Source organism: Ictalurus punctatus, chromosome 7, assembly GCF_001660625.3.
Source record: "Ictalurus punctatus breed USDA103 chromosome 7, Coco_2.0, whole genome shotgun sequence".
Taxonomy (NCBI): domain Eukaryota; kingdom Metazoa; phylum Chordata; class Actinopteri; order Siluriformes; family Ictaluridae; genus Ictalurus; species Ictalurus punctatus.
The window spans coordinates 33,946,199-33,970,208 of NC_030422.2; the positions used below are offsets into that span (position 1 = coordinate 33,946,199).

A 24,010-nucleotide genomic window follows, 5' to 3' on the forward strand; every position below is an offset into this window, starting at 1 on the left:
CGGGAAGTTCGGATCATTTTACTGACTCGGATCTTTGAATCTCGTAAATCAGCAAAATGAACGAATCTTTTTTCGAATATTTTTTCCCCAACACATCTAGTACTTACGCAAACGTTGATCTCACAAACTGTAGGCGAATGCAGCCAAAGCCAAATTATGATTAATTAACAGCTTAGCTGGTCTTCAGGCTATTGCAGTCTGCAGGCTATTGCAGACTGCTATTGCAGTCTGTTCATCTCCCGGTCCCAGTTCTTTCTTTTGCCACGTCACATTTGTCACGTCTGTTCCCTGGAAACAGAAATATCTTCAGTCTTCGGGTTCGAGACATTTGTTCATCCCATGACCGCCCCATAGGCTGAATGCAGTGGGGGTGAGACGTGATGATGAACGAATGACTCGAACCCGAAGACTCAAGAGGTGAACTAATCCATTTCTGTTTCCTGTACAGAACCTATGGGGATGTTGCGGTGCAAAAAATGTCAAAAATGAATGAATCGCTCTCTGAGACAACTCGTTGTCCCTGAGTCATATTAAAGATTTGTTCAAAATGAACGAATGACACATCACTACTGTAGTGTCCTGCAGTGCCAAAACAAATAATACAAATAAATAAATACAAAACACACGTCACCCCAGACTATACTAAAGTGTACGCCTGCTTAATAGGGGTCATAAATAATGACAGTTTTGCTCGCCGCACTGTTTGCAACAGCGATTTTTTGTTTGCCCGTGGTGGGTTCAATGACTGTAAAAGACATGTTGAGGTGAGTTTAACAGTTAACAGGTGTCATTTGTTCATTAGTATAGCTAACATTATTTTAATTAGGTGGCTAACTGTTTAGGGGCTGCTCTATTGATGTCCTATGGGATGAGGTCAAACTCCCTGTAGACTTGCTTAAAGTTGTAATTTAATTGAAAAAAAAACAACAACAACTCCGTGAGTTGAATAATACAATATAATATAATATAAAAATAATACATAAATATCTCCTTGCATCTGATTATGTCGTAGGAGTTCTTGTGTGTAAGTAGTTTCAATATGTGATCAATATATAAGTCATGGCCACACACGATTTTATGGAGATACTAGAGATCCTGATCCGTTCTGCTCTCCGGACATGCCTGATCCGTTTCGGATGTCCTACCTCTGGATGGAGCTCTCATCTACTCCAATTCCAGATTGCTGGGACTACAGCTGCTTCTAAGGCCAAACAGACTTCATATAAAACCATAATGAACTTTTACACACTATCTGTTGTTACCCAGATGAGGATGGGTTCCCTTCTGAGTTGGGTTCCTCTCAAGGTTTCTTCCTCTTAACATCTTAGGGAGTTTTTCCTCACCACCGTCACCAGCTGCTCGCTCAATTGGGATAAGTTTGGACTTTTAATATCTGTATACTGTGTTTATATATTTCTGTAAAGCTGCTTTGAGACAATGTCTATTGTAAAAAGTGCTATACAAATAGAATAAAATTGAATTGAATACAGTCTCACTTCCTGTCTGGCACCTTCGCTGTCAGGTTTGTTGGAACATTATGGGAAAAGGTTGGTCTGAATACCATGTATGCCAATTTTGGTGATGAATGGACATAATCTGTAGGAGGAGTAGTAAAAAAAAAAACTGTTTTTGACAAAATCCAAGATGGTTGACACTTGGAATTTCACATGTTGGTAGGCATTGACTTCAGCATGCCCCAGGGAATTATAAGAAAAGAGAACTGTGAATTTAGTACAAATTCTTCAAATGATATAAGGGGAAAAAATGAAAGTTGTTGCAGTTCTTGACCACAAGGTGGCACAGTCGAAATGAAACGTCTTGCGTACATTCACGGTATCGTCCTGAAAACAGTTCTCAAGTGTAATGATGATACGGAGATGCACCGCTGAGATACACCCTCACATACTGTTTTTTTGCCAGCATTTTTTGCCAGTTTAATTAATTAAATATCAAAAATCTAAAAGGTGTGCGTTATAGCTGACACCTAGTTGAACACTTTACAGTTGGTTATATGACTGTAAGTCATTCCCTTCAAATGCTACTGAAGTTAGAAATGTGAATACCAATGTCGTATGTTACTTTAGATTTGCGCATGAACGTCCAGCGTCCAGCCAACTTTATACCAGTAAGGCACACTATCATGATGTGACATTAAACTCATATGATCATGTCTGCGAAGGTCATTTGGAGAGAGAGAGAGAGAGAGAGAGAACCACGCTGAGGGGAGGGGGGCGGGGCTTCGTTTGCTGTCAGTTACGTGACTCTAAAACCAGAACATGTCCCGTTAAGGGGCTTCACTGGGCACTGTGTTGGTGCTCGATACTGGCTCGAGACAGAAACTGCGGGCGGATTAGTAACTTTTCCTCATGAAATAATCGGGAAGTTAATGAAGTTTTGCAGTCAAGGGGTTTTCTCCAGGAGGAAAACTTCCTGCTGCTGCAGAGTATGTAACTGTGATTTCATGTTCTAGATTTATTCTCTACCTGCTGATGGATGTCACAGCGGGTCTTATTTCCACTTTCGCTTTAGTTTTAAAACATTGCCGAGCTCTCTCTCTCTCTCTCCCTCTCTCTCTCTCTCTCTCTCTCTCTCTTTCTCACTGTGCGCGCGCGCGTGTGTGTGTGAGAGAGCGAGAGAGTGTGTGTGAGAGTGTGAGTATGAGTGTGTGTGTGTGTGAGAGAGAGAGAGAGAGAGAGAGAGACTGTGTGTGTGTGTGAGTGTATGTGAGTATGTGTGTGTGTGAGAGAGAGAGCGTGTGAGTGTGTGTGTGAGTGTGCGTGTGTGTGTGTGTGTGACAGTGTGTGTGTGTGAGTGTGAGAGAGAGAGAGAGAGTGTGTGTGTGAGAGTGAGTGTGTGTGTGAGTGTGTGTGTGCTGACAGAAGGAGTGGATTTTATATTAACCTACACTGCAGTAAAGATAGTTTTGTTATTTGGATCTTCTTCTATTTCTCAAGATTTATGTTTGCAAGATTCAAGAATAGAAAAACGTCAGCTCCATATTTTCCGCAGAAACGCAGGTCCCCGAAACTTTACATTAAGAGACCATAAGGGACCGTCTAAAAAGTGCATTACGCAGACAACTGTGTAAAATTCCAACCAGACTGTAGTCGAGTAACTTTTTTAGTATATCTGACGTGCTGTAGTGTTAGAGACGGGTATTTATTTAGAGTGTAGCTCGATTCACGATTCAGTTGGACTCCATTTTGTTTTTAAAATTTCTGAATCACAAACGATGCAAAACAATGTATGTACTGGTAATTTTTTTTAGGAAAATAATAAACCTTGGGGTGTTTACAGTGACACTGCTTCACCACACCACCCCATCACTCAGTATTTTACTATAACAGCAACACACACACACACACACACACACACACACACACACACACACACACACACACATACATAGTTTTATTTCTTATTTACTGCTGTCAACACTTTTATTTCAGAATGGGGTTCCTGGGAGGAGATGTAACTATTCACAATGAAACTCAGTACAAATGGACCGTCTGCATCGAGTCTCAGGAGCCATGGCCTAAGTCTGACTTTTATATGACAGTAATGCAAACAGTCAATACATCAATATTACTGCATATGTTGTTACAATATTGCATGCATATTATGTGAAACATAAGATAAGTGCTGTGTATTTGTTTTGATCATTTTTCATGCATGTGATTTATCTAAACTTCAACATCATATATCTGTTCCTGTATGTTTAGTTCACAGTTGAACCCTATGGAAAAAAAGTTAGAGAATTCGTTGTTCCTATCACCGCAATCAGAAAGATCTATATCAATGTGAAGTATGGCGACTGCTCAGAGAGAGACTGTTACAAAAATCCACATTTGTGGTACAGGATGGATATAAAAGATGACCCATATTTCACAATTCGAGAGAGTGGAGACCACCAGCAAATACATCTGGACTGCAACATACATTATGAGAGGAAGAAATCAACATGCTCAAATTATGGTACGTCATTTGACATGCTGCTAATACTGCTGCTGTACTTTACAGCCCATGTCCTGTGTATTTATTGTCTTGCTGTCGGCCCACACTGTTGTGTATTTGCACTTTATGTAGTCTTAAAGTCTGAAAAGCTTCTGAAAAGCCCAGTGCGCTCTGATTGGCTAGCTGACCCATTGCACTGGGATTGGCTAAAAGCCTTGCATGTGTCGGAAATGCAACACCCCTTAGCTTTAGCCTCCAAAGCTTCTAAAGCAATTCTAAGCTCCTAAGCAAGTTTGAGCCCGAGTCCAATTCAGAAAATGCGGATGATCAAGCGAAATCAACTTTGCAAACTCGACTTGAGCTTATTTTTTAACTCTCTCACCTTTTAAGATACGATGTAAATTCCGACCCCACCGGCGGGACTAACTATGCTATACACAGCTTCTGTGTGTACATGGGTGCTCATGCCATACATCTTTGGAAAAGTAGGGCTCTTTTGATTCGATTGATATAAACCGTGTCAAGATACAATCACAACAGCAGTTACAATAAACGTCTCTGTCAGACCACCGACATACAAACAAACACAAACCGCTGAGCCAACTTAGCAAACTTTAGCTAGCATGTTAGTAGAGGTCTTCAACTGAGCCACAACACAAAACTCCGCATTTGGACAGTCAATAGCAGATACTTCATAAAATAATCAAACATACTAACTGGTCTTTCTGATTTATCAGAACAATATTGTCCTAGCAAAGTGGGAATCACCTCACTTTTCAGGAGGAGCCTTCGTGTATAGCCTGTGTTGTACTTGCACAGGTTCAGGAAGCTGTCCTCCATGAAATGCACTGTGCACAAGCAAACATTTGGGTCGTACTGGTCAGGATCGGCGTTATAAATAAACAGTAACCACTGATTCCTAATTTGGTCAGTTTTTGGAAGGCTAAACAAAGGGGTTTTGCTTTTGGACGGAAACACTTGGAGTCTCCATAAAATGGTGCCTGAATTCACTGAAGCCTCGCCGTCTTTCTTCGTGGCTGCCTTTGGGTGGGATTATGCTGATAGAGCATGCTGTGTAGAGAAAATACGGAAGTAACTCTGGACTTTGAACAATACATTTTTGGCGGGTCTGGAGCAGTGTTCTCTGTTAGATAGAATAAATCCCTTTGGGGGAAAATATGAGTTTTGGGACATTGCAGAGCTTATGCATGCATAAACAGATACATTACACTCCAAACAGTAGGAAAACATTAAACATCATGTTATGACTCCTTTAAGAGAAGCAGTCGCTCTACTTCAAACTCCCAGACTGTCAAGCTTCTCACCTTATCATGAAAAGTAAGCCCATCAACTTCCACTGTCTGTATTCTTTCAGCCAGTACTTACCGCTCATGAGCATAGGCAAGGTTAAGGAAATAGACTGACTGGTATGCAGAAAGCCCAATATTATAAAATATAAATATAAAACTCTGTGGTGCAGTTTTCCCACACATCTACCATTGCCGTGGGAATCACAGGAGACTGTGATATTTGATTTGCAGCTGACTGCCATGGGTAGCAGGCTAAAAAAATCCCATCTTCCTTACCACAAACTAAGATTCATTCACCTGTTATTGTATATGTTTTACAGGCATTAAGTGTAAACACACAGCACAATATTCTCACCAATGTGTCCCAAAACAGATTTTCCATCCTGTATTTACATCCCGTAACCTTTTTTTACCGTCCCCAGGATGACGGTGTGGTGTTAGTCTGGAGTCTTGATTTAAATCTGGCAGGCTTTGCAGCTTCTCTACATATTGCAGGTGGTGATTAGTCACAGCTGAAGGTGTCTTTACTTTAAAACATGCTTGTTTTGCAATTGTATTTTTTAATGTATATTCTGCGTTTAGGCAAGTACTGATAAGTGTGGGTTTTTTTTCCCACCATAAACAGGGAAAATTGAAGATGATGCACGAGAGGAAGAGGAGCGACGCAGGCGAGAAGAGGAACAACGCAGACAAGAAGAAGAGGAGCAACGCAGACTAGAAGAGGAGCGACGCAGACTAGAAGAGGAGCAACGCAGACGAATAGAGGAGCAACGCAGACGAATAGAGGAGCAACGCAGACGAGAAGAAGAGGAGCAACGCAGACGAGAAGAAGAGGAGCAACGTAGACGAGAAGAAGAGGAGCAACGCAGACGAAAAGAAGAGGAGCAACGCAGACTAGAAGAGGAGCTACGTAGACGAATAGAGAAGCGATGTAGACGAATAGAGGAGCGGCGCAGACTAGAAGAGGAGCAACGCAGACGAATAGAGGAGCAACGCAGACAAATAGAGGAGCAACGCAGACGAGAAGAAGAGGAGCAACGCAGACGAGAAGAAGAGGAGCAACGTAGACGAGAAGAAGAGGAGCAACGCAGACGAAAAGAAGAGGAGCAACGCAGACTAGAAGAGGAGCTACGTAGACGAATAGAGAAGCGATGTAGACGAATAGAGGAGCAATGCAGACGAGAAGAGGAGCAGCGCAGACGAGAAGAAGAGCAACGTAGACGAATAGAGGAGCAACGTAGACGAATAGAGGAGCAACGCAGACGAGAAGAAGAGGAGCAACACAGACGAATAGAGGAGCAACGCAGACGAATAGAGGAGCAACGCAGACGAGAAAAAGAGGAACAACGCAGACGAGAAGAAAAGGAGCAACGCAGACTAGAAGAGGAGCAACGCAGACTAGAAGAGGAGCTACGTAGACGAATAGAGGAGCAACGCAGACAAGAAAAAGAGGAGCAACGCAGACGAGAAAAAGAGGAACAACGCAGACGAGAAGAAGAGGAGCAACACAGACTAGAAGAGGAGCTACGTAGACGAATAGAGGAGCAACGCAGACAAGAAAAAGAGGAGCAACGCAGACGAGAAAAAGAGGAACAACGCAGACGAGAAGAAGAGGAGCAGCGCAGACTAGAAGAGGAGCTACGTAGACGAATAGAGGAGCAACGCAGACAAGAAAAAGAGGAGCAACGCAGACGAGAAAAAGAGGAACAACGCAGACGAGAAGAAGAGGAGCAGCGCAGACAAGAAAAGGAGCAACGCAGGCAAGAAGAAGAGCAGCGACGTCAGGCCCAGCTTGAACGTGAAAGAAGAATTGAGGAACAGATTAAAAGGGAAAGTGAGCTCACTGCTAAGAAACTTTCACAAGCCACAGAGACACTGAAGCAGAGACAGAGGCTGAGAGGCCATGAGGTCCACCACCAAACTCATATAATGCAACAGCCACTGGACGCTGAAATTGAAATAGATGAGGTAACGGCTTTAACTCATAGGTAATAGAAATATCAATCACCATTCTCAGGTTTTGTTCTAAGTTAAATATTATATTCAACAATTCTATATGTTAAGCTTCAGCTGAGGGCCGTTATGTAATATTATTATTTGTTTTTCTACAGGTTCCAGAAATGGAGAAGAAATTCATGGAACTCTTGTTTGAATATCAAATCACTGAAGATGAAGACTCAGAGGAGACATTAGCAGACAGAATGAAAACTCTGCAAAATGAGTTAATGGTGGAGTTCTGTAAGAAACATAATCTGTCCAGTAGCTGTGTGTTTTCTTTCAGCAATGGAGTTGGTTATGAGACTCTGCCTCTACATGATAGACTGTCAGTACTTGAGGCAGTAATGCGTTTAGTTCTTGAGGAGAATGAAGAAGACCACACACAAAAACACGAACGGGACTTCCTCTTGGATCTGCCTGAACTGTTGCAAGATGATCATCCATCGCTTGCGTTTAATCTTTTACAGAGCATTCTTCAAACTGATATGCAACTGTCTACACAGAGTAAAGAAATTCTGTGTCAGATTGCATTCAACAACACATGGAAACTGCCAGAAATAACAGATTTCATGAGGAAACATTTTGGCAAAGACAAAGAACAAGTGCAGTCAATACTTCACATTGCACAGACGTACAAGCTGGAGTATGGGAGCGTCTTTACTGCTTTAGGTTCAGCTGATCCCCTCAGAGGGTTAAAAAGCTATGTTGACAAAGAGAGACACAAAAATGCTGATACTGTTATTAGTGAAATGCGTAAAGCGAACTACCCAGAGAATGTCCTGATAATACTAGAGGACGTTCTGGGGTATCTGGAAATGGAGCTTCCAAAATACAAAACAGCTAGTCTCAGTGAAAAAAACATCCAGAATGTAAAGAAAATGATTAGAGAACTGGATTTTAACAACCCAGATAGACAAGTTCTCAAACATGTGCTAGTGGGAATGTCAGTCGCAGTAAAGATATGCTCTGCTGTCACTATTCAGAGGGGTAAAAAGGAAATAGTCATTGAAGGATATCTTCCCAGATTAACTCAACTTGCAACCTTGATTGTTTTCCTGCTTCCAAAATCAAAAACTAATACAGGTTGTCTACTTGAAATTGGGACAGGTGAAGGGAAATCTTGTATTTTAGCCATGCTTGCTGCAATCCATGCCATTCGTGGTGTAAAGGTGGACATTGTGACCAGCTCCCCGGTCCTCGCCTGTCGTGATTTAGAGGAATGGAGTGGACTGTACAACATGTTTGGCATAACGTCATCTGCTGTTCCTCCAATGCTGAATGATGTCTCATCTGAAAAACAAGAGGAACTGACTCAGGAAGCATACAAACAACAAATAATTTACAGTACTGTTGGGACTTTTGCAGCAGATACACTGAAACAAGAGTTTGAGAAGAAAACAACTCGAGGAGACAGGAGGTTTGAGCTGGTCGTTGTGGACGAGGTTGACTACATGACTTTGGATAATGGAGTTCAAATAACATTTCTGTCCCATGAGGCGAGTGGCCTCCAGCATTTGGAGCAAGTCCTAGCAAGCATCTGGGCCATGATATCTGCGTGTCGACCAATTGAGACAGAAGACACTGGAGAGACCATGTGGACAACAAGAGTCCAGAATTTTCACACAGCTGCCCTGATAGCAATGATTGGTTCAGAAAAAAGTGATACATTTTCACCACTGGAAATTTTGTTGCCAGGAACCGAATTAGGCTTTTACTCAGAGGAAGATTTTGAAAATTTGAAGCTCTCTATTAATGATGAAGGAGAAAAGCAACGTGTCACTGTGGAAAATGAGGCATGGAAGACCATCATGGCCAAAACAGGAATAGACCAACAGTATGACCTGCTCAGTGTTCTCGAGATGGGGATGGAGCAGAAGGTGGCATTCAACTGTTATATATATCAGTCAGAAACTAGAAAAGCCATTCAGTTTGGAGAAAAAAAGGCAAAAACTGACCAAAACATCAACATGTTGCTCCTCGAGAATGGAAAAGCTTGTGAGATCTTGTCTGAAAATTTGCTTGTTGATGCCACTGTTAGCCAGCTGAAATCAAAGATTAAATATTCTAAGCAATGCAGTTCAAAAGAAGGAGACAACACTCTTGTGATCCCTTCTTTCTTAGAGAAATACCTGGAAAATCAGCTGCCAGTGTTTGTTGAGAATGCATTGAAGGCCATTCAGATGACCAAAGGCAGAGAGTACATGATCGAGAGATCTCTTAGTGCTCAGGGAATAGATGTTAGTGAAGAAGATCAACACATGTACCATGCAATAATTCCAGTGGATTTCCAGGCCAGTGGAATGTTGGAGAAAAGAAAACGATGGGGTGATGGACTGCAACAATTTCTGGAGATGAAGCACCAGTTAACTTTATCACCGTTATCACATGTGACAAACTACATGTCAAATTCCAATTTCTTTAAAAGATATCTCAGTGGGAAAGGGATATTTGGTGTTTCTGGAACACTGGGGGGAGATGCTGACAAGGGTTTCCTGGCAAGGCATTACAAAACGGACAGCTATGTCATACCAGCTCATCAGCGTCAAAAGGTTACTGAGCTTCCTGCAGTCCAGGTGAGGGGAGGTACCGAACAATGGCTCCAAACTCTTTGTGCCACGGTCTCAAAAGTCTCTGACAGAGGACAGGTGGTGTTAGTCGTGTGTGAGGACGTCAACACAGCAAATGCTCTCAAAGAAAAAGTAAAAGCAGAAAGCAAACATTCAGTTACCATGTACACGATGAGCGAGAGCCACAACATTGAGAACCAGGAGTTCAACAAGGGACACATCATCATTACCACTAACCTTGGAGGACGTGGAACAGACATTAAGGTTACGGAGGAGGTTAATCGCTGTGGTGGTCTCTTTGTGTTACTCACGTACTTCCCCAATAACCGAAGAGTCGAGAAACAGGTCTTTGGGCGAACAGGTCGAAAAGGCACCCCGGGAATGGTCCAGTTAATACTGAACCATGATCATCTAGCCATGGCCTACCGAGGACATTCTATTGAGGTCATGAGGGACCTCAGAGAAGAGTACGAGGTTAATCGAATAAAAGACATGGAGAAGGAGAAACTAGCTGAAATTGCAATGAAGGAAGAGCTGTTCTCCACATTTTGTCAGTTCCTTAGTGACTTTGACAGGCGTTATAATACAGAAGAGAAGACAGACCTCTTTGAAGTTAAAGTAAAAGATGTCCCTCGTTACTTTGAGTCCTTTCAGAGTAAGATGGACTATCATCCAGCCCTGAATGCTTTAAAAGAGTCATGGGGTATGTGGCTGATACTTCACACAGACCAGATTAACATACAGAATGGCCTCACTGAATTGAAAGAAGACCTCATCCAGCACTTGCTAGATACAAGTAACAAACTTTTACAAGGTCAGAGTGAAAACCTTTATGACCACATTCAGCAGGCTTTAGGACGAACTGCCTTGCACTTTCAAAACAAAAACAAATGTGACTATGGAGCGAAATCTTACTGGAAAAAAGTCTCTGACTCCGACAGCTACTACAGAGCTGTTGCACTGTATAACCAGGCCTACATTACCATTAACATGGCCAAAGAAGGCTACAAAAGTGAGGCGCGTTCCTTACTTGAGCAGGCAGAGAAGGCCATAGATGTTTATGTATCAGAAACAACCAAAACACTATACTTCTGTTCCATGTCTATAAGTCAAAATTTTGAACCACATCATAGCGGCAGCTGTAACTTCCAAATACAAATGCAGGGAAGGATGAACATATTTAACTCATGGAAGCGAAATATCAAAAAAATACTTGACTTGCTTGGATCGGGCGAAGGAGACTTCAAAACTGTGGATTTGACTCTTTACAACTTATCCACTGAGGAGGATTTTGTGTCTTGTAGTGAACTCAGTCTCTTTCGTAATTATGGCCTTGCAGTTGTGTTTGAGGTGGAAAAAAAGCCCCAATTCTCATTTGATGCCCTGATTTGTTGTTTTCTTGGTGTTGTTCAGGTTGTTGCAGGAGTTCTGGTCTGCATGTTGTCAGCTGGTTCCATGTCCTCATTTGGCCTTGGTTTGATCTCTGAAGGGGTGTCTGACATGATCAGTGGAGTCATGGGCATGATAAATGGCACATTTGATTGGGCATCATGGGCAATGTCTAAAGCAATTAGTATCGGAATTTCTTTGGCCTGTGGGGGATTCAGTGTTCTCAAAAGATCATTCTCCTCTGTGAAGAATGCTGCAAGTAATATACTCAATGGCACAAAATCCCTAAAAAGTGTTGCATGTAGTGCTCTCCGGTCAGGAAAAAATCTGTTTGTTTCATCATGTAAATCAGCCAAATCAGTGTTATCATCAAGTGTGACGCAGATCTCATGGAATGCGGCCAAACCAACTTTAAAACATGCATGTAAATATGCCGTTCAGGAATTGGCTATTCAAGGGGTAAACACTGCTTTGAACACATGCATCAATAATACAGTGCAAAAGACATTCCAACAAGGATTTCGAGTTACTTTCAAAAACTCTATCTGTTCATCATTAAAACAAAATAAACAGTTTGGCCGAGCGCTCAGAGATTTCATTAGCTCAGGAATTCCAAAGGCTGCCTTGGAGAAAAGCTCTGGTTCTTACAAGATTAGCAGAACTCTAGTGAATGAAATGAAGAACTGTATGGTTTTCAACACAAAACTTGTCATGAATGATCTCATAGTAAACTGTAAAGAAATACATCAGGTGATTAACACACTCTCACAGGTATGGGACAAATCAGCAGAGTTTGTTGCACATCGCTCTCATGCCTGTATCAAGATGCTTCTGACAACCACAAGCATTTCCACCACCATTTATGAAATGTATTCCTCCATTCCTACTAAACATACCATTGACAATAAATTTGTTCCTGCATTTTTGAAGACCATGAAGGAGAATCCAGTATTTGAGACATATGACAATGATGGACGGGACAAACTGGAAGATGTGGAACGTCTTAAAGATGAACTCATTGACTTAGTTTCAGACATTCTTTCGCAAATCATGGTGGAGAGTTTTTCTGGGTTTGCCACATCAATGTTTACAAAAACATTCACTCAAAGACTAAACTCTGCTACTGGAAAAGTGGTTGGTAATTTGCTGGGGAGGCATGAAACCCAAAGTTTCTTTGTGAGTCAGCAGCATCATTATGATCTGAAATCTGCCACTAAATGCAAGGACAGATCTTTGACTGAAGAAGAACGAAATGAGCTCACATGCTACGCCAATAATATAACTGATGAACAAAAACCAGCAACAGCTTTAGAAGTCCATGTCTTGACAAATAGTAACTTGCTGAATGGAAAAGGAATTTGTATAACTGTAGTAGATCATAAAGGAAAACTTCTCACAGAGGAGACTTACCCAGGAACTGATCCAGCAGCTGGTACAATCAAACTTGTGCTGACGAAAACACCTCTGACTGCTCCAGAGTGAGTCAAATCTTTATTTAACTGTAAAAATTATAAAATAATGTTTATTGGTGCTCTTGTATACATTATTGTATTTGTGTCTTACAGAACAAGAGGAGTATTGAGTAAACTGACAGACTGGGTTATGGGAAAAGACACTGAACAGACTGGCCACATTGATATTATACGCCCTGATGGCTCTCGGGAAACTGTGAACTCCTCAAATCACAACTGTCTTTTTCATGCTGTCATTCAAGCAACAAGTAATGACCCAAATGATGTTGTAAAACAAAAAGCTGTAGAACTTCGCAACAAAATCAGTGATGAGGTAAGTAATTATTGAGGAGCAATGCAATATAGAAAGACTAGTGTTTATCTCCTGATGGTAAAACTTCTTAGATGGTTACTTTCTAACTTTCTACATTTACAGTTGTATAGGATGAAGTACAGTTGGAGTGCCCAAGTGCACTATGCAGTGCTACGTTTGAGTGTGGTAATGGTTTTGGGGTAGAAAGTGGTAGGTAGTCTGGATGAGCATGCTCTGCTGTTCTGCAGGGGTGTGAGGTTTCCTTTATGATGATGGGGTAAATTCTCAGCATTAAATTCTCTTGGCATATACAAAGGTTTGCATCTTATTGTAAAGTGCCCCGGGGCTGGGGAGCAGTTTTTGTTGATCATATACCAGTTATTGCGAGTGTATATACAGAGTACCAGAGTCAGTGTTCCTTCCGCATTTGTGTTGTGCAGACTGCTAATTTCCAAGATCATTGAATGGTTTGAATTTGAAAAGTTTCTCTGATAATTGTAATACAGCATTCCTGTATGGGGTTCTCTGTTGCGATGAGAAGTTCAACCTCCTCCATTTTACTAACCAATGATCTTGCTTTGGTGATTAAAAATACTTTGTAGCAGAGGTTTGTAAGAGGCTTTATTTAGCTTTCTCAGCCACACTTCTGGTTCCTCTCTCTGCTCCACCTTCGTCTGCTTCTGGTCAGGATAACAATTCATGGAGACTTCGGTGGTCTGATGAGTTCCTTTGGGATACCATCGTTGGAACAAAAGCTATTCAAAACTTGCTCACCTTGAGTTGAACCAATGTGCAGTAAGTCAAGTGAATTTTTTTTATTTTTTTCACATATCCCAGCTTGATAGGAAGTTGGGGTCAGAGTGCCGGGTCAGCCATGATACGCCACCCCTGGTATAGAGAGAGTTAAAAGCCTTGCTCAAAGGCCCAATAGTGGTGGCTTGGTGGTGCTGGGACTTGAACTCCCTAACCTTCTAATCAGTAACACAGAGTCTTTAACCACTGAGCTACCACTGCCTCATTATAATTACATTTAGCCATGTGGAAAATTTATAACTGTCTTGGCTCTCAAGGTGTAAATGCTACTTAAGAATAATTAAATGGGGAAAGGGTAGTACTGGACCAGCTTGTAAACACTGCCAATCTGTTGCCACGACATACTCAAATGCTTTTTTAAAAGTATTGACATGCAATTGTTCCAGAGGTAGATTGGCGAGGGTCTCAAAGACAGGAGATGGGGCCTCATCCAATGGAGGTCTCACAGTACCCATAAGACTATTGTAAGCTAAAAAGGTAGCACAAACTTCACACCATTTTTCTTGCTGTGACACACCCAGTCCAAAATCCCCTGCTGATCGATTACCCTGACCAATCCACCCTTGTCATTCTTTTGACCCTTGTACATAATTGTGAGCCATATTGTGAACCATAACTGCTCCATATAATTTCTGCACATCCCGTGTAAACACCTAACCATCACCTCCTGACACCTTTTCAACACCTCCTTCTGAACCTGGCTTAGGTGGGTCAAGGGACTACATGTTGCCCAATTGGCACATTGGCTGATGTATACCTGCTTGAGTTCTAATATGCGTTCAGAATGTCAGCTCCAAATTGGGGAAGAGCAGTGGAACCACAGAGATACAGAGCAACTGGCTCAATCTGTGGGCCATCAGTTTGTGCCCTAGTTCCCCCAGCCAAAACAGACCTGGGCAGACCCATTACAGCTCTCGGTTGCACTCTGGGAAAGAGCTTAAATAAATAAATAAATAAATAATACTGTTATTTGGGGTTTAGATTGTGTCCCTAGCATGCCTTTTCTGCCTCCAGTGTCTGTATCTCACTCTCCTACTAGCAAATGTAGAGGAAAGGCACATCTAGAAGGTGTATCTAAAATACTTTAGGTTATAATTTGACTCATGTCTATTGAGAGTTTATTTGGGAATCGGACTGCCGTTAGCTAGTATGTTACCCATGTATTATTATAGATTAGCACTAAAAGTGCTATTCAACTAAACAACACTTTCAAATGATGTAACTCTCCAATATCCTTATTGCTTGGTGCTAAGCAGGGCTCTAGCCTGCAATGATGGACATGTATATACATGTCATGGAAACTCTGAGCATTTATGTTGGAGAGAAATGAATGAAGGCATACAGGTCTCTTACAACTTTCCTGTTTGTGTCCATGTTACATTGTGTTTTATGATTACAAAATCAGGGACATTGTTACACTGAAAGCCAAGCGTGCTACCCAAACAGATACTATAAATTGTTTGGCTGGACAATGTTGGATCACTAAATGTAGAGTACATAGGTTTCTTAAAGCAATATAAAGTTGGCATGTTAGTTAAGTTGTAAGTTAAGTCTGTTAAGTTCTTAGTTAACACATATTTTTTTCCAATTTGATGGTAAGCTATTTATCTGAGATGAAATGGCCGCTGCAAAGATGGAACAACTTGGACCAGAATTATTCCTCCAAATTGCCTGTATAAGCAACCGTCTTCTATTGCCACATTGGAAAGGTGTTCGATTCAATATTATGCACAATGCAGAATTTAATAAACATATTCTGACTTACATTTAAAAATCATTGAAGTTGGAATTGTGCAGGAATTGTGTGTTAGAGGAAGACATCACAGTGACGTGTCTCGGAGGTCCGGATTGATTGATCGCAGTAGGGATTCCCAATGGTTGAATTATGTATTGGCATATATCACAAGTTACAATAAACAAGATAAAATCATGAATTCTACTAAAACACAGACAGTAAGTGATACAGTCCTGTACAACAAAATACTACATACCATGACAAATTATATTTGAAATTATAGTTCTCTTTCAAAAGGTGAGCTTCACGCTGTGGGAAGTGCCCACGCACATGACCGGTATCTGAAGTCTGTGTGAAATCATGCCTATTTATAGGCCTGCTGTGCATTTTGCATGTCGCATGATTATAAAATGGTGCCTCTAAACCGCGTCATTAGCCTTATTATCTTCACTGAAGACCGCATATCAGTTGTTTGTGTAAATACTCCTAAAACTCTTCACTTTCTCTCTATTTTTTCAAAAATAAGATATATATTTACTTTTCTGTCCTACACCTCTTTGTGAGTATGCAGAGAGAGTTCAGGAAGTGTGTTGCTCCTTGCACCCCTTTTTATTACACAGTGGGACAGACACACTTTACTATTACTAGTTGCTGATGATACACAGCTGTATATTTCAGCGAAGCCAGAGGACAGACATAAGCTTAGTAAAGTTGAGGATTGTGTAAAGGACATTAGACATTGGATGTTAATTAACTTCCTTCTGCTTAATTCTGATAAAACAGAAATACTTTTATTAGGCCCACGTGTAGCTAGAAGTATTCTTTCTGATCACATGGTTACTCTGGATGGTCTTTCTGTTTCATCATGTGCAGCAGTTAAAGACCTTGGAGTGATTATTGACTCCAGCCTATCATTTGATGCTCATGTAGATAATATTACTAGGATAGCCTTCTTTCATCTCAGAAATATTTCTAAAATAAGAAACATATTGTCACTACATGATGCAGAAATACTAGTTCATGTATTCGTCACCTCTAGATTAGATGACTGTAATGCCTTACTGTCTGGATGTTCCAGTAGGAATATAAATAAGCTCCAATTAGTCCAGAACGCAGCTGCTAGAGTCCTAACTAGAACTAGAAGATACGACCACATCACACCGATATTATCAGTACTGCATTGGCTCCCAGTAAAATCTTGCATTAATTATAAAATACTCTTATTAACCTATAAAGCACTAAATGGTCTCGCGCCACAGTATCTAAGCGACCTTTTGGTTTTATATGATCCGCCACGCCTACTTAGATCAAAAGATGCAGGCTATCTGACGGTACCTCGAATAGTGAAGGTTACAGCAGGGGGAAGAGCTTTCTCTTATAGAGCCCCACAGTTATGGAACAGTCTTCCTATTAGTGTTCGGGACTCAGACACAGTCTCAGTGTTTAAGTCTAAGCTTAAAACGTATTTGTTTACTCAAGCCTACCCTGACTAGATTCTGTTCTACTTTCTCCCTCTCTCCTTTCGCCGAGCCCCACACAAATTTATGGAGATACTAGAGATCCAGATCCTTTCTGCCTCTGGATGGAGCTCAAATCTTCTCTAATTCCAGACTGCTGGGACTACGGCTGCTCTTAACGCCATACAGACTTCATATAAATCCATAATGAACTTTTTCACAATAACTGTTGTTACCCAGATGAGGATGGGTTCCCTTCTGAGTCGGGTTCCTCTCAAGGTTTCTTCCTCTTAAAACATCTTAGGGAGTTTTTCCTTGCCACCGTCGCCACTCAGTGGCTTGCTCAGTTGGGATAAATTCGCACCTTTAATATCTGTATACCGTGTTGATATTTCTGTAAAGCTGCTTTGAGACATTGTCTATTGTAAAAAGTGCTATACAAATAAAATTGAATTGAATTGAATTGAATATTGCTGTATGAAGTGTTTGGATGTAGATCATGCAATGGACAGCTCTGAATTATACAAACAGCTTATACAAAGTGATCACTAGGGCTGTAAAAAAAACTGAGTTTAGACTCTCCCAGGGAAGAGGAAGTGGCTCGTAACAGGCTGGACAGGCACGTTCTCCACTGTGAAAATAAATCTCCCTCACACCGCAGAAAACTAACTTTTTTTCCAGAAGTACATAATGAAATATCATGCTTCTGGGAAATACTGTACACCAGCCGTGTCGGATTATTCAGTCATCATGGGGAATGAACAGTACAGGTATTTGGCTATGCCGAAGGTAGAGGAGACGCTTGTGAGCTACCTCTTTCCATCAAGGGCAGGGAATTTAGCCGTGTAAGGCCACCTCGGCATTGGTTGTCAAAGTCTATGCAGCAGTGAGTCTCGCTCGTGGGTCATTGCATTTAGTTAGTTACAATTACATTTATATAGCACTTTTCTAGACACTTTTCTAGACACTCAAAACACTTTACATAGTAATGGGGGGGATCTCTTCAACCACCACTAGTGTGTAGCATCCACCTGGATGATGCAACTTCAGCCATAGTGTGCCAGAATGCCCACCACACACCAGCTATTAGTGGAGAGGAGAGAGTGATGTAACCAATTTGAGATTATTAGGGGGCCATGATAGAGAAGGGTGTCGTGGAAATTAGACAACACTCGCAGACTCGTCCTCTGAGGTGAAAAAGGTTTATTGCAGAAAGATTGTTAATACAGGGTAGAAGAAAGCAGGATAGAATAATGAGAGCGCTCTGAAGCGCTTGTGCTGAGCATCTACTATATATGAAACGCAGAACATGATACACTAATGTGTACCGATAAGAAGCAGTTTGAGGCAGTTTCGGCCTGAGACAGTGGCGGAGCTTCACCCTGCCATGGATTGGTCATGCCGGAGAGGCACCTATGGCTCAACTGCTCAGGAAGGAGGGATAAGGATAAGTTTTCCCTGCTGGACACCCCTGTTTAACCTTCTGGCCTGTTTGGTGGTGTGGTTAACATCATCGGCGACAGGTTTCACAAGGCACAACCGTAAATGGTGGTGTTGAGCCAGTTCCATCCCCATCGTGTCGAGTTTGCCCAGGCTCCACTCATGGATGGGCCCCCAGCACTAGTGCAAGGGAGGCACAGAAGGCGAGTGTGGTGGCCTGCTTCCCCCCACAGAAAGCCAAGGGGTCCAGGTGGCCACAGTTGCATCCTGCTAATAGACCTGATCTAAGAATGATTATTAATGCCAAGCAGACAAAGAAGGAGCGGTCCTGATGGGACATGGAGGGAGGTATCAGGGGACATGAGGTTGTTAGGGCAGTTAGCCCCCAGTATAATTGTAGCCCCCCCCCAGCCAATGTCTTCCCAAGAATTCAGTTTTCTCTGGTCAGTGAGCTGTCACAGGGCAACGAAAATGTGATGCTTTCCCTCCAAAAGAATGTGGAAAAGTTAACATCACTAAAAGATCATCTGGCAGCATGGAAACTACTGACAAATGTGTCTCCATGGGTTCTGTCCAAAATAGAAAAGAGTTACCAGGTCCAGTTCAGAGCTTGACACCCCTGGTTTAGAGGTGTGTTCACCACAGTAGTCAGCACAGAGCAAAACGTGGCATTAGCACAGGAAGTAAGATCCCACTTGGAGAAAGGGGTCATAGAACATGTAGCTTTTTACAGCCACTATTTCTTGGTCCGCAAAAAAAGATGGGCGTATATGTCCAATTTTAGATCTGTGTCCGTATTCTTCAGGTATACAGATTCAAGATGTTCACGCTCAAACTTATCGTTCCACAGATTCAATTCGAGGACAGGTTTGTGATGATAGATCTAAAAGATGCATATTTCCACATAGAAATATGCATCTTTCCACATAGGAGTCTCTGACTCCCTTACGACTCCAGGGCATCCATGTTCTAAACTATATGAGGAGCTTGAAAAGTATGCTTTCTCCAGTTCAGATGATGACTTTTCTAGGGGTTATATGGGATTCTGCTACGATGAGGGTGCATCTATCCCCAACATTCTTAGGTTCAATCCTATCAACATTGAGCAAGATGAAGCTGCATCTGGGCATCCGGATTGAGGTTGGAAGTTCATTCCACTAATGAGGAATAGTTGGTTTGAATGTTCTTGAAAGAGACCTTGAACCATGCTGAGTAGGTACCACTAAGCGTCGGTCATGATTGATTGCAGATTGCATGAGGGAATGTAAACCTTCAGGAGAGAGTTGAGGTAGGAGCGTGCTGTTCCAGATAAGGTCTTGTAGGTGAGCATGAAGGAATTGATTTTGATGCGGGCGGCAACAGGAAGCCGATGGAGGGAGATGAAGAGGGGTGTGACATGGGTTCTCTTGTCAATACATCACATTAAACTGAGACAGCAACTGAAAACTCGGGTAATAGAAAAAAATATCTTCACTATTATGCTTTTGTTGTTACAGATTATTGGAAAACCACACAAGTATATTGATTCTGTGAAAATTCAGAATATGTTCAACCGCACAAACAGCTCCAATAAATTTAAAATTGAAGCTGGATTAAGACAAGGGGACAGGGAGAAGTTTGGAGAGTATATCACTGGCAAAACTCCAATGGACATTATTAAGGACTACAACTTAGGAAAAGTGGAAAAATACGAAAGGTATTTGAATTTACTTCATTGATCTTTTCTCACTAGCTTTACTTACTTAGGCTTGTTTATTAGATTTACATATTTATTGCAAAATTTGTGAGGTGGTCTGGCAGATCCATATGTCACTGTGAATGAATTTTTTTGCCCAACAAGTACCTTCATACGTGAAGAAAACAAATATATTTCACCAAAGTGAAATGGAAATGTTATTACACATTTAAAGTTGTAACTTTAAATTCTTTATATTTGTGTACATAAAATATAAATTTTATGCATCGTGCATAAAATATAATTACTCTCCTGACTGATACCTTTCAACAAGTGAGATACCGTACATTCTTTGTAAACTCTTTGTGGACCATTGCTTCAGCAGTCAGATGTCCAAGTCAGAAACCAAGAAGGTGTCTTGATGAGACCAGCTGATCTTTATTTGGGGTTAATCAGAATAATTTCATTGATGACAGCTGTATGATAATTACTAGAGATGCACCGATAAATCGGCCGATAATCTGTATTATCGGATATTTTTCACTCTATGGGCTATAGACCGATAGTTTAAAAACATCCGATGATCAGGGCCGATTATATGCTGTCAGTGAAAAGAGGGCGGGAAAACACATCAAGTTTGTGCTGTGTGTAAAGATGTCTCTTGTGTGGAATGATGGAAAAACTGAAGTCTGTAATATCTGTAATCTCTGCACTGATAAAATTTTACACCAAACGCTGCAGCAGTGAAGCGGGAGTTTCAGCGTCAAGTAAATTATAATTTTTTTTCTGTGCTACTCGAGCTGAATTAAAGGGCCAGTACACCGTTGAAACATTTAAATGAACATGAGTTGACAAAAAAGTATATATTTTTAAAAGTATATCTATTACTCATTATATTAATGTGTTTTCTGTTGATGAGACCAGTTACTATGAAACAGCTTGTTGAAATGGAGAGAATAAAGTTTTTATTTGCATTTCTTTCACAATTATTTTAAAAGTAATTATTATTAATTTAATAGAAGGCATAAAATGCAGAACTATCTGTATCGGTTATCTGTATCGGCCGATATCACTCTGAATAAACGGTTATCTGTATCAGTTGAGAAATTTAGTATCGGTGCATCTCTAATAATCACTTTTTAACATGAGATTGAATGTGATTGGTTCATTCTGAACACAGCCACGTCCCCAATTATAAAAGGGTGTGCACACTTATGTAACCAGGCTATTGTAACTTTTTTTACTATTGTAAAATGTTTGGTTTGTTTTTCATTTAAATATTATACATTGTAATTTCACACTGAGGGTGGGAAAAGGTCTGACATGATTTAGCTTAGTTGCATTTTTTATATCACAAAAACCTGCCATTTTAATGGGGGTGTGTATACTTTTTATATCCACTGTATGTGTACAAAATTGACAGTAAATCACTAACAATACTAAACATTGCCCTTTTCATCCGATATTATAAAGCCTTTTAGACATGGATAAACCCACTCCAGGAATGGTTGAAGCAGACCACATTCCACCAAAGAATAGTTTAAATGAAGCCTATAGGCTCCTCAGGAGAAATCCAGAAATGGCAAATTCACTCAAAAGCAACAACAAGGCAGCCTATGATTTGGTGATGAGCATGAAGGATGACCAGAATGGAAGAAACCAGCTCTGCATGAACACCCTGTACTCGGATCATCGACGTGCGCTGACCACCGGCAACAGTTCTGAAGCCAGAGCATGCAGGTCTCAACTCTTCCTGAACCATCTTGAACCTTTCTCTAGTAAAATTTAAGCTCCTAACATTACCTACCATGTTTTAAATGTATGTCCCCCAGACGATTGCTGACAAACACCTTAGCAAATGGAGATATGGAGAAAGTGTTGAAGCAGTCATTAATATCAGCTCACCCGGGATGCTCAGACAGCATTCGGAAGAGTCTAGGTACCTCACTGTTTTCTTCTTTTTTCATGTTTTTATTGAAACTGGGATCTTTCAAAATGTGGCTCAGGTGGTAGAGCTGGCTGTACACTAATAAGCAGGGTTGACGAGAGTCATTAAAGGTGAAATTTCAATCAGAGAGAGATAGAGAGAGGGAGGGGGGGAGTCATTCAGACCTAACCTAACAGACTCTCTATATCTGGTTTTATGGCAGGTATCCGTCATAATACTGCGACCCAGAATTCTGGACTTGAAACGACTGACACAAACAAATACTACAAGGATGGATTTATTAGTATGGTACATAAATACAACAGGAAGGATCTGATAAACCAAAACCAAACAGATCGCCTGATGAAGTGGGTGGAAGAGGAGAGATATTTGGACACGTCTACACTGGAATATAGAGAAATAAAAGATGTTGTAAACAGAAGAAACACAGCCAGAACAAGGCCAAATTTTTTCCGCCATGAGCTGTAATGTTCGTGTCAGAGTTAACGTAAGTGCTTGACTGTACGAAAGAAATAAACCTTGTTAAGACAAATAAATCTATTTAAAACTTTACCTCTACACGTACTGAAAATACAATACAATACGTTAACTTTTTTGTGTCTCTTTTATGTTGTATGAAATCATTACTATAGTAATAAGCTTGTTAATTTTTAACAGATGGAACTAACGTGATTTTATCAGTTGAAACCCAGTGAGAACACACACTAAATCTTGTCTTACAACTGAATTGTGACCTTCAACCATGGCGGATGCACAGAGTGGCTGTGGGCTGTCTTCGGAATAATCTTAGACGCTTTATTGTTAAAATCACATTTTCAGATGAATACATAAAGTAAATAAATAAAGAGAGACTCAGAGTGGAGGCATATAGAGAGGATTCATACAGAGAGAGTCATTCAGAAAGGAGTCATTTACAAAAGAGAGAGAGATGGAGACATTCAGCAAGGAGTCATTTAGAGAGGAGTCACAGAGAGAGAGAGAGAGAGAGAGTTATTCAGAGAGGAGTCATTTAGAAAGGAGTCATAGAGAGAAAGAGAGAGAATATCACAATTTGCTGCAAAATATTTGACAGTATTATTCTGCCTATAGCTCTTCATGGATGTGACGTGTGGGGCCCACTCTGTCAGGACGACTTCTCTAGATTGGACAAACACCCCATAGAGTCCCTACATGCAGAATTCTGTCCAAACGTTCTGAGAGTGAAGAGAAGGACACCAACTAACGCACTCACAGCTGAATTAGACAGATATCCCTTATTTCTAAATATTCAAAAGCTATCTCTTAAATTCTGGACTCATCGTAAATCAAGCTCTTCTAATACACTGCAAAACAAAGCCCTTAAAACCCAAGAGCTAAGCCCTAAAACCGGTCCCCTCTGTCAGCTGGCTCTGAAACTCACAAACCCACCAACATCTAACAATCAGTTTCAGACCAGCTCAACTAAATTAATCCAAATTAGAGTAAACCAAATCATAAAATCTATTAAAAATGTCAGATTATACGATGAAGATCCTCTAACAATATTCTTATGATTAAACAACGTGACTACATTCTACTCACAGCTCGTGTAGAAAACAGGCTTGCATAAACACACACACACACGTTCTTCAGATTATAGCTTGAGGAGATTTTTCCTGTCCAGTAGCATGTTTTGTTTAGGTTTCTCCATCGCCGCTGCCGTACCCTATCAGTAGTTGTGCTGTGAGTTTGCCGTCCTCGTGTTGGAATGGACGAGTCACAATCCAGACCTCAACCCCATTGAGATGCTGCGGTGGGATCTTAAGAGAGCTGTGCATAAACAAATGCCCTCAAACATCACTGAACTGAAGTAATGCTGTGAAGGAGAATGGGCCAACATTTCTTCGAAATGATGTGAGAGAAAATGCTTACTTCAAGTTATTGTTGCTGAAGATAGTTCTACATGTTATTGAATTATATGGTGTACTTATTTTTTCCCCAC

The 24,010-nt window shown here is 41.0% G+C and overlaps 1 protein-coding gene across 3 annotated transcripts; it reads left to right on the forward strand.

The window, feature by feature from the left end:
• The first annotated feature begins 2,254 nt into the window (after window positions 1-2,254).
• Window positions 2,255-22,639, forward strand: LOC108267106 (uncharacterized). 3 transcript variants are annotated; one of them, XM_017471073.3, is made up of 10 exons: window positions 2,256-2,443; window positions 3,450-3,558; window positions 3,723-3,975; window positions 5,890-7,232; window positions 7,376-12,696; window positions 12,784-13,003; window positions 19,924-20,123; window positions 21,576-21,842; window positions 21,935-22,041; window positions 22,253-22,639. In XM_017471073.3, exons 2-10 carry the CDS (start codon window positions 3,451-3,453, stop codon window positions 22,516-22,518), a joined length of 8,085 nt encoding a protein of 2,694 aa, XP_017326562.3. In that variant the 5' UTR covers window positions 2,256-2,443; window position 3,450; the 3' UTR covers window positions 22,519-22,639. The 3 variants fall into 3 exon arrangements, with proteins under 3 accessions (XP_053537160.1, XP_017326562.3, XP_053537159.1); XM_053681184.1 differs by lacking the exon at window positions 2,256-2,443 and adding an exon at window positions 5,687-5,759 and having other exon boundaries at window positions 3,450-3,539; XM_053681185.1 differs by lacking the exons at window positions 21,576-21,842; window positions 21,935-22,041; window positions 22,253-22,639 and adding an exon at window positions 13,671-13,777 and having other exon boundaries at window positions 2,255-2,443; window positions 19,924-20,047.
• Window positions 22,640-24,010: the final 1,371 nt, after the last annotated feature.

Coding starts and splice junctions, on each gene's coding strand:
- LOC108267106 (XM_017471073.3), top strand. CDS start 3,451: ATGGGGTTCCTGGGAGGAGATGTAACTATTCACAATGAAACTCAGTAC. Junction 20,124..21,575: donor AAAGTGGAAAAATACGAAAG/GTATTTGAATTT, acceptor GATATTATAAAG/CCTTTTAGACATGGATAAAC. Junction 21,843..21,934: donor TCTGAAGCCAGAGCATGCAG/GTCTCAACTCTT, acceptor TATGTCCCCCAG/ACGATTGCTGACAAACACCT.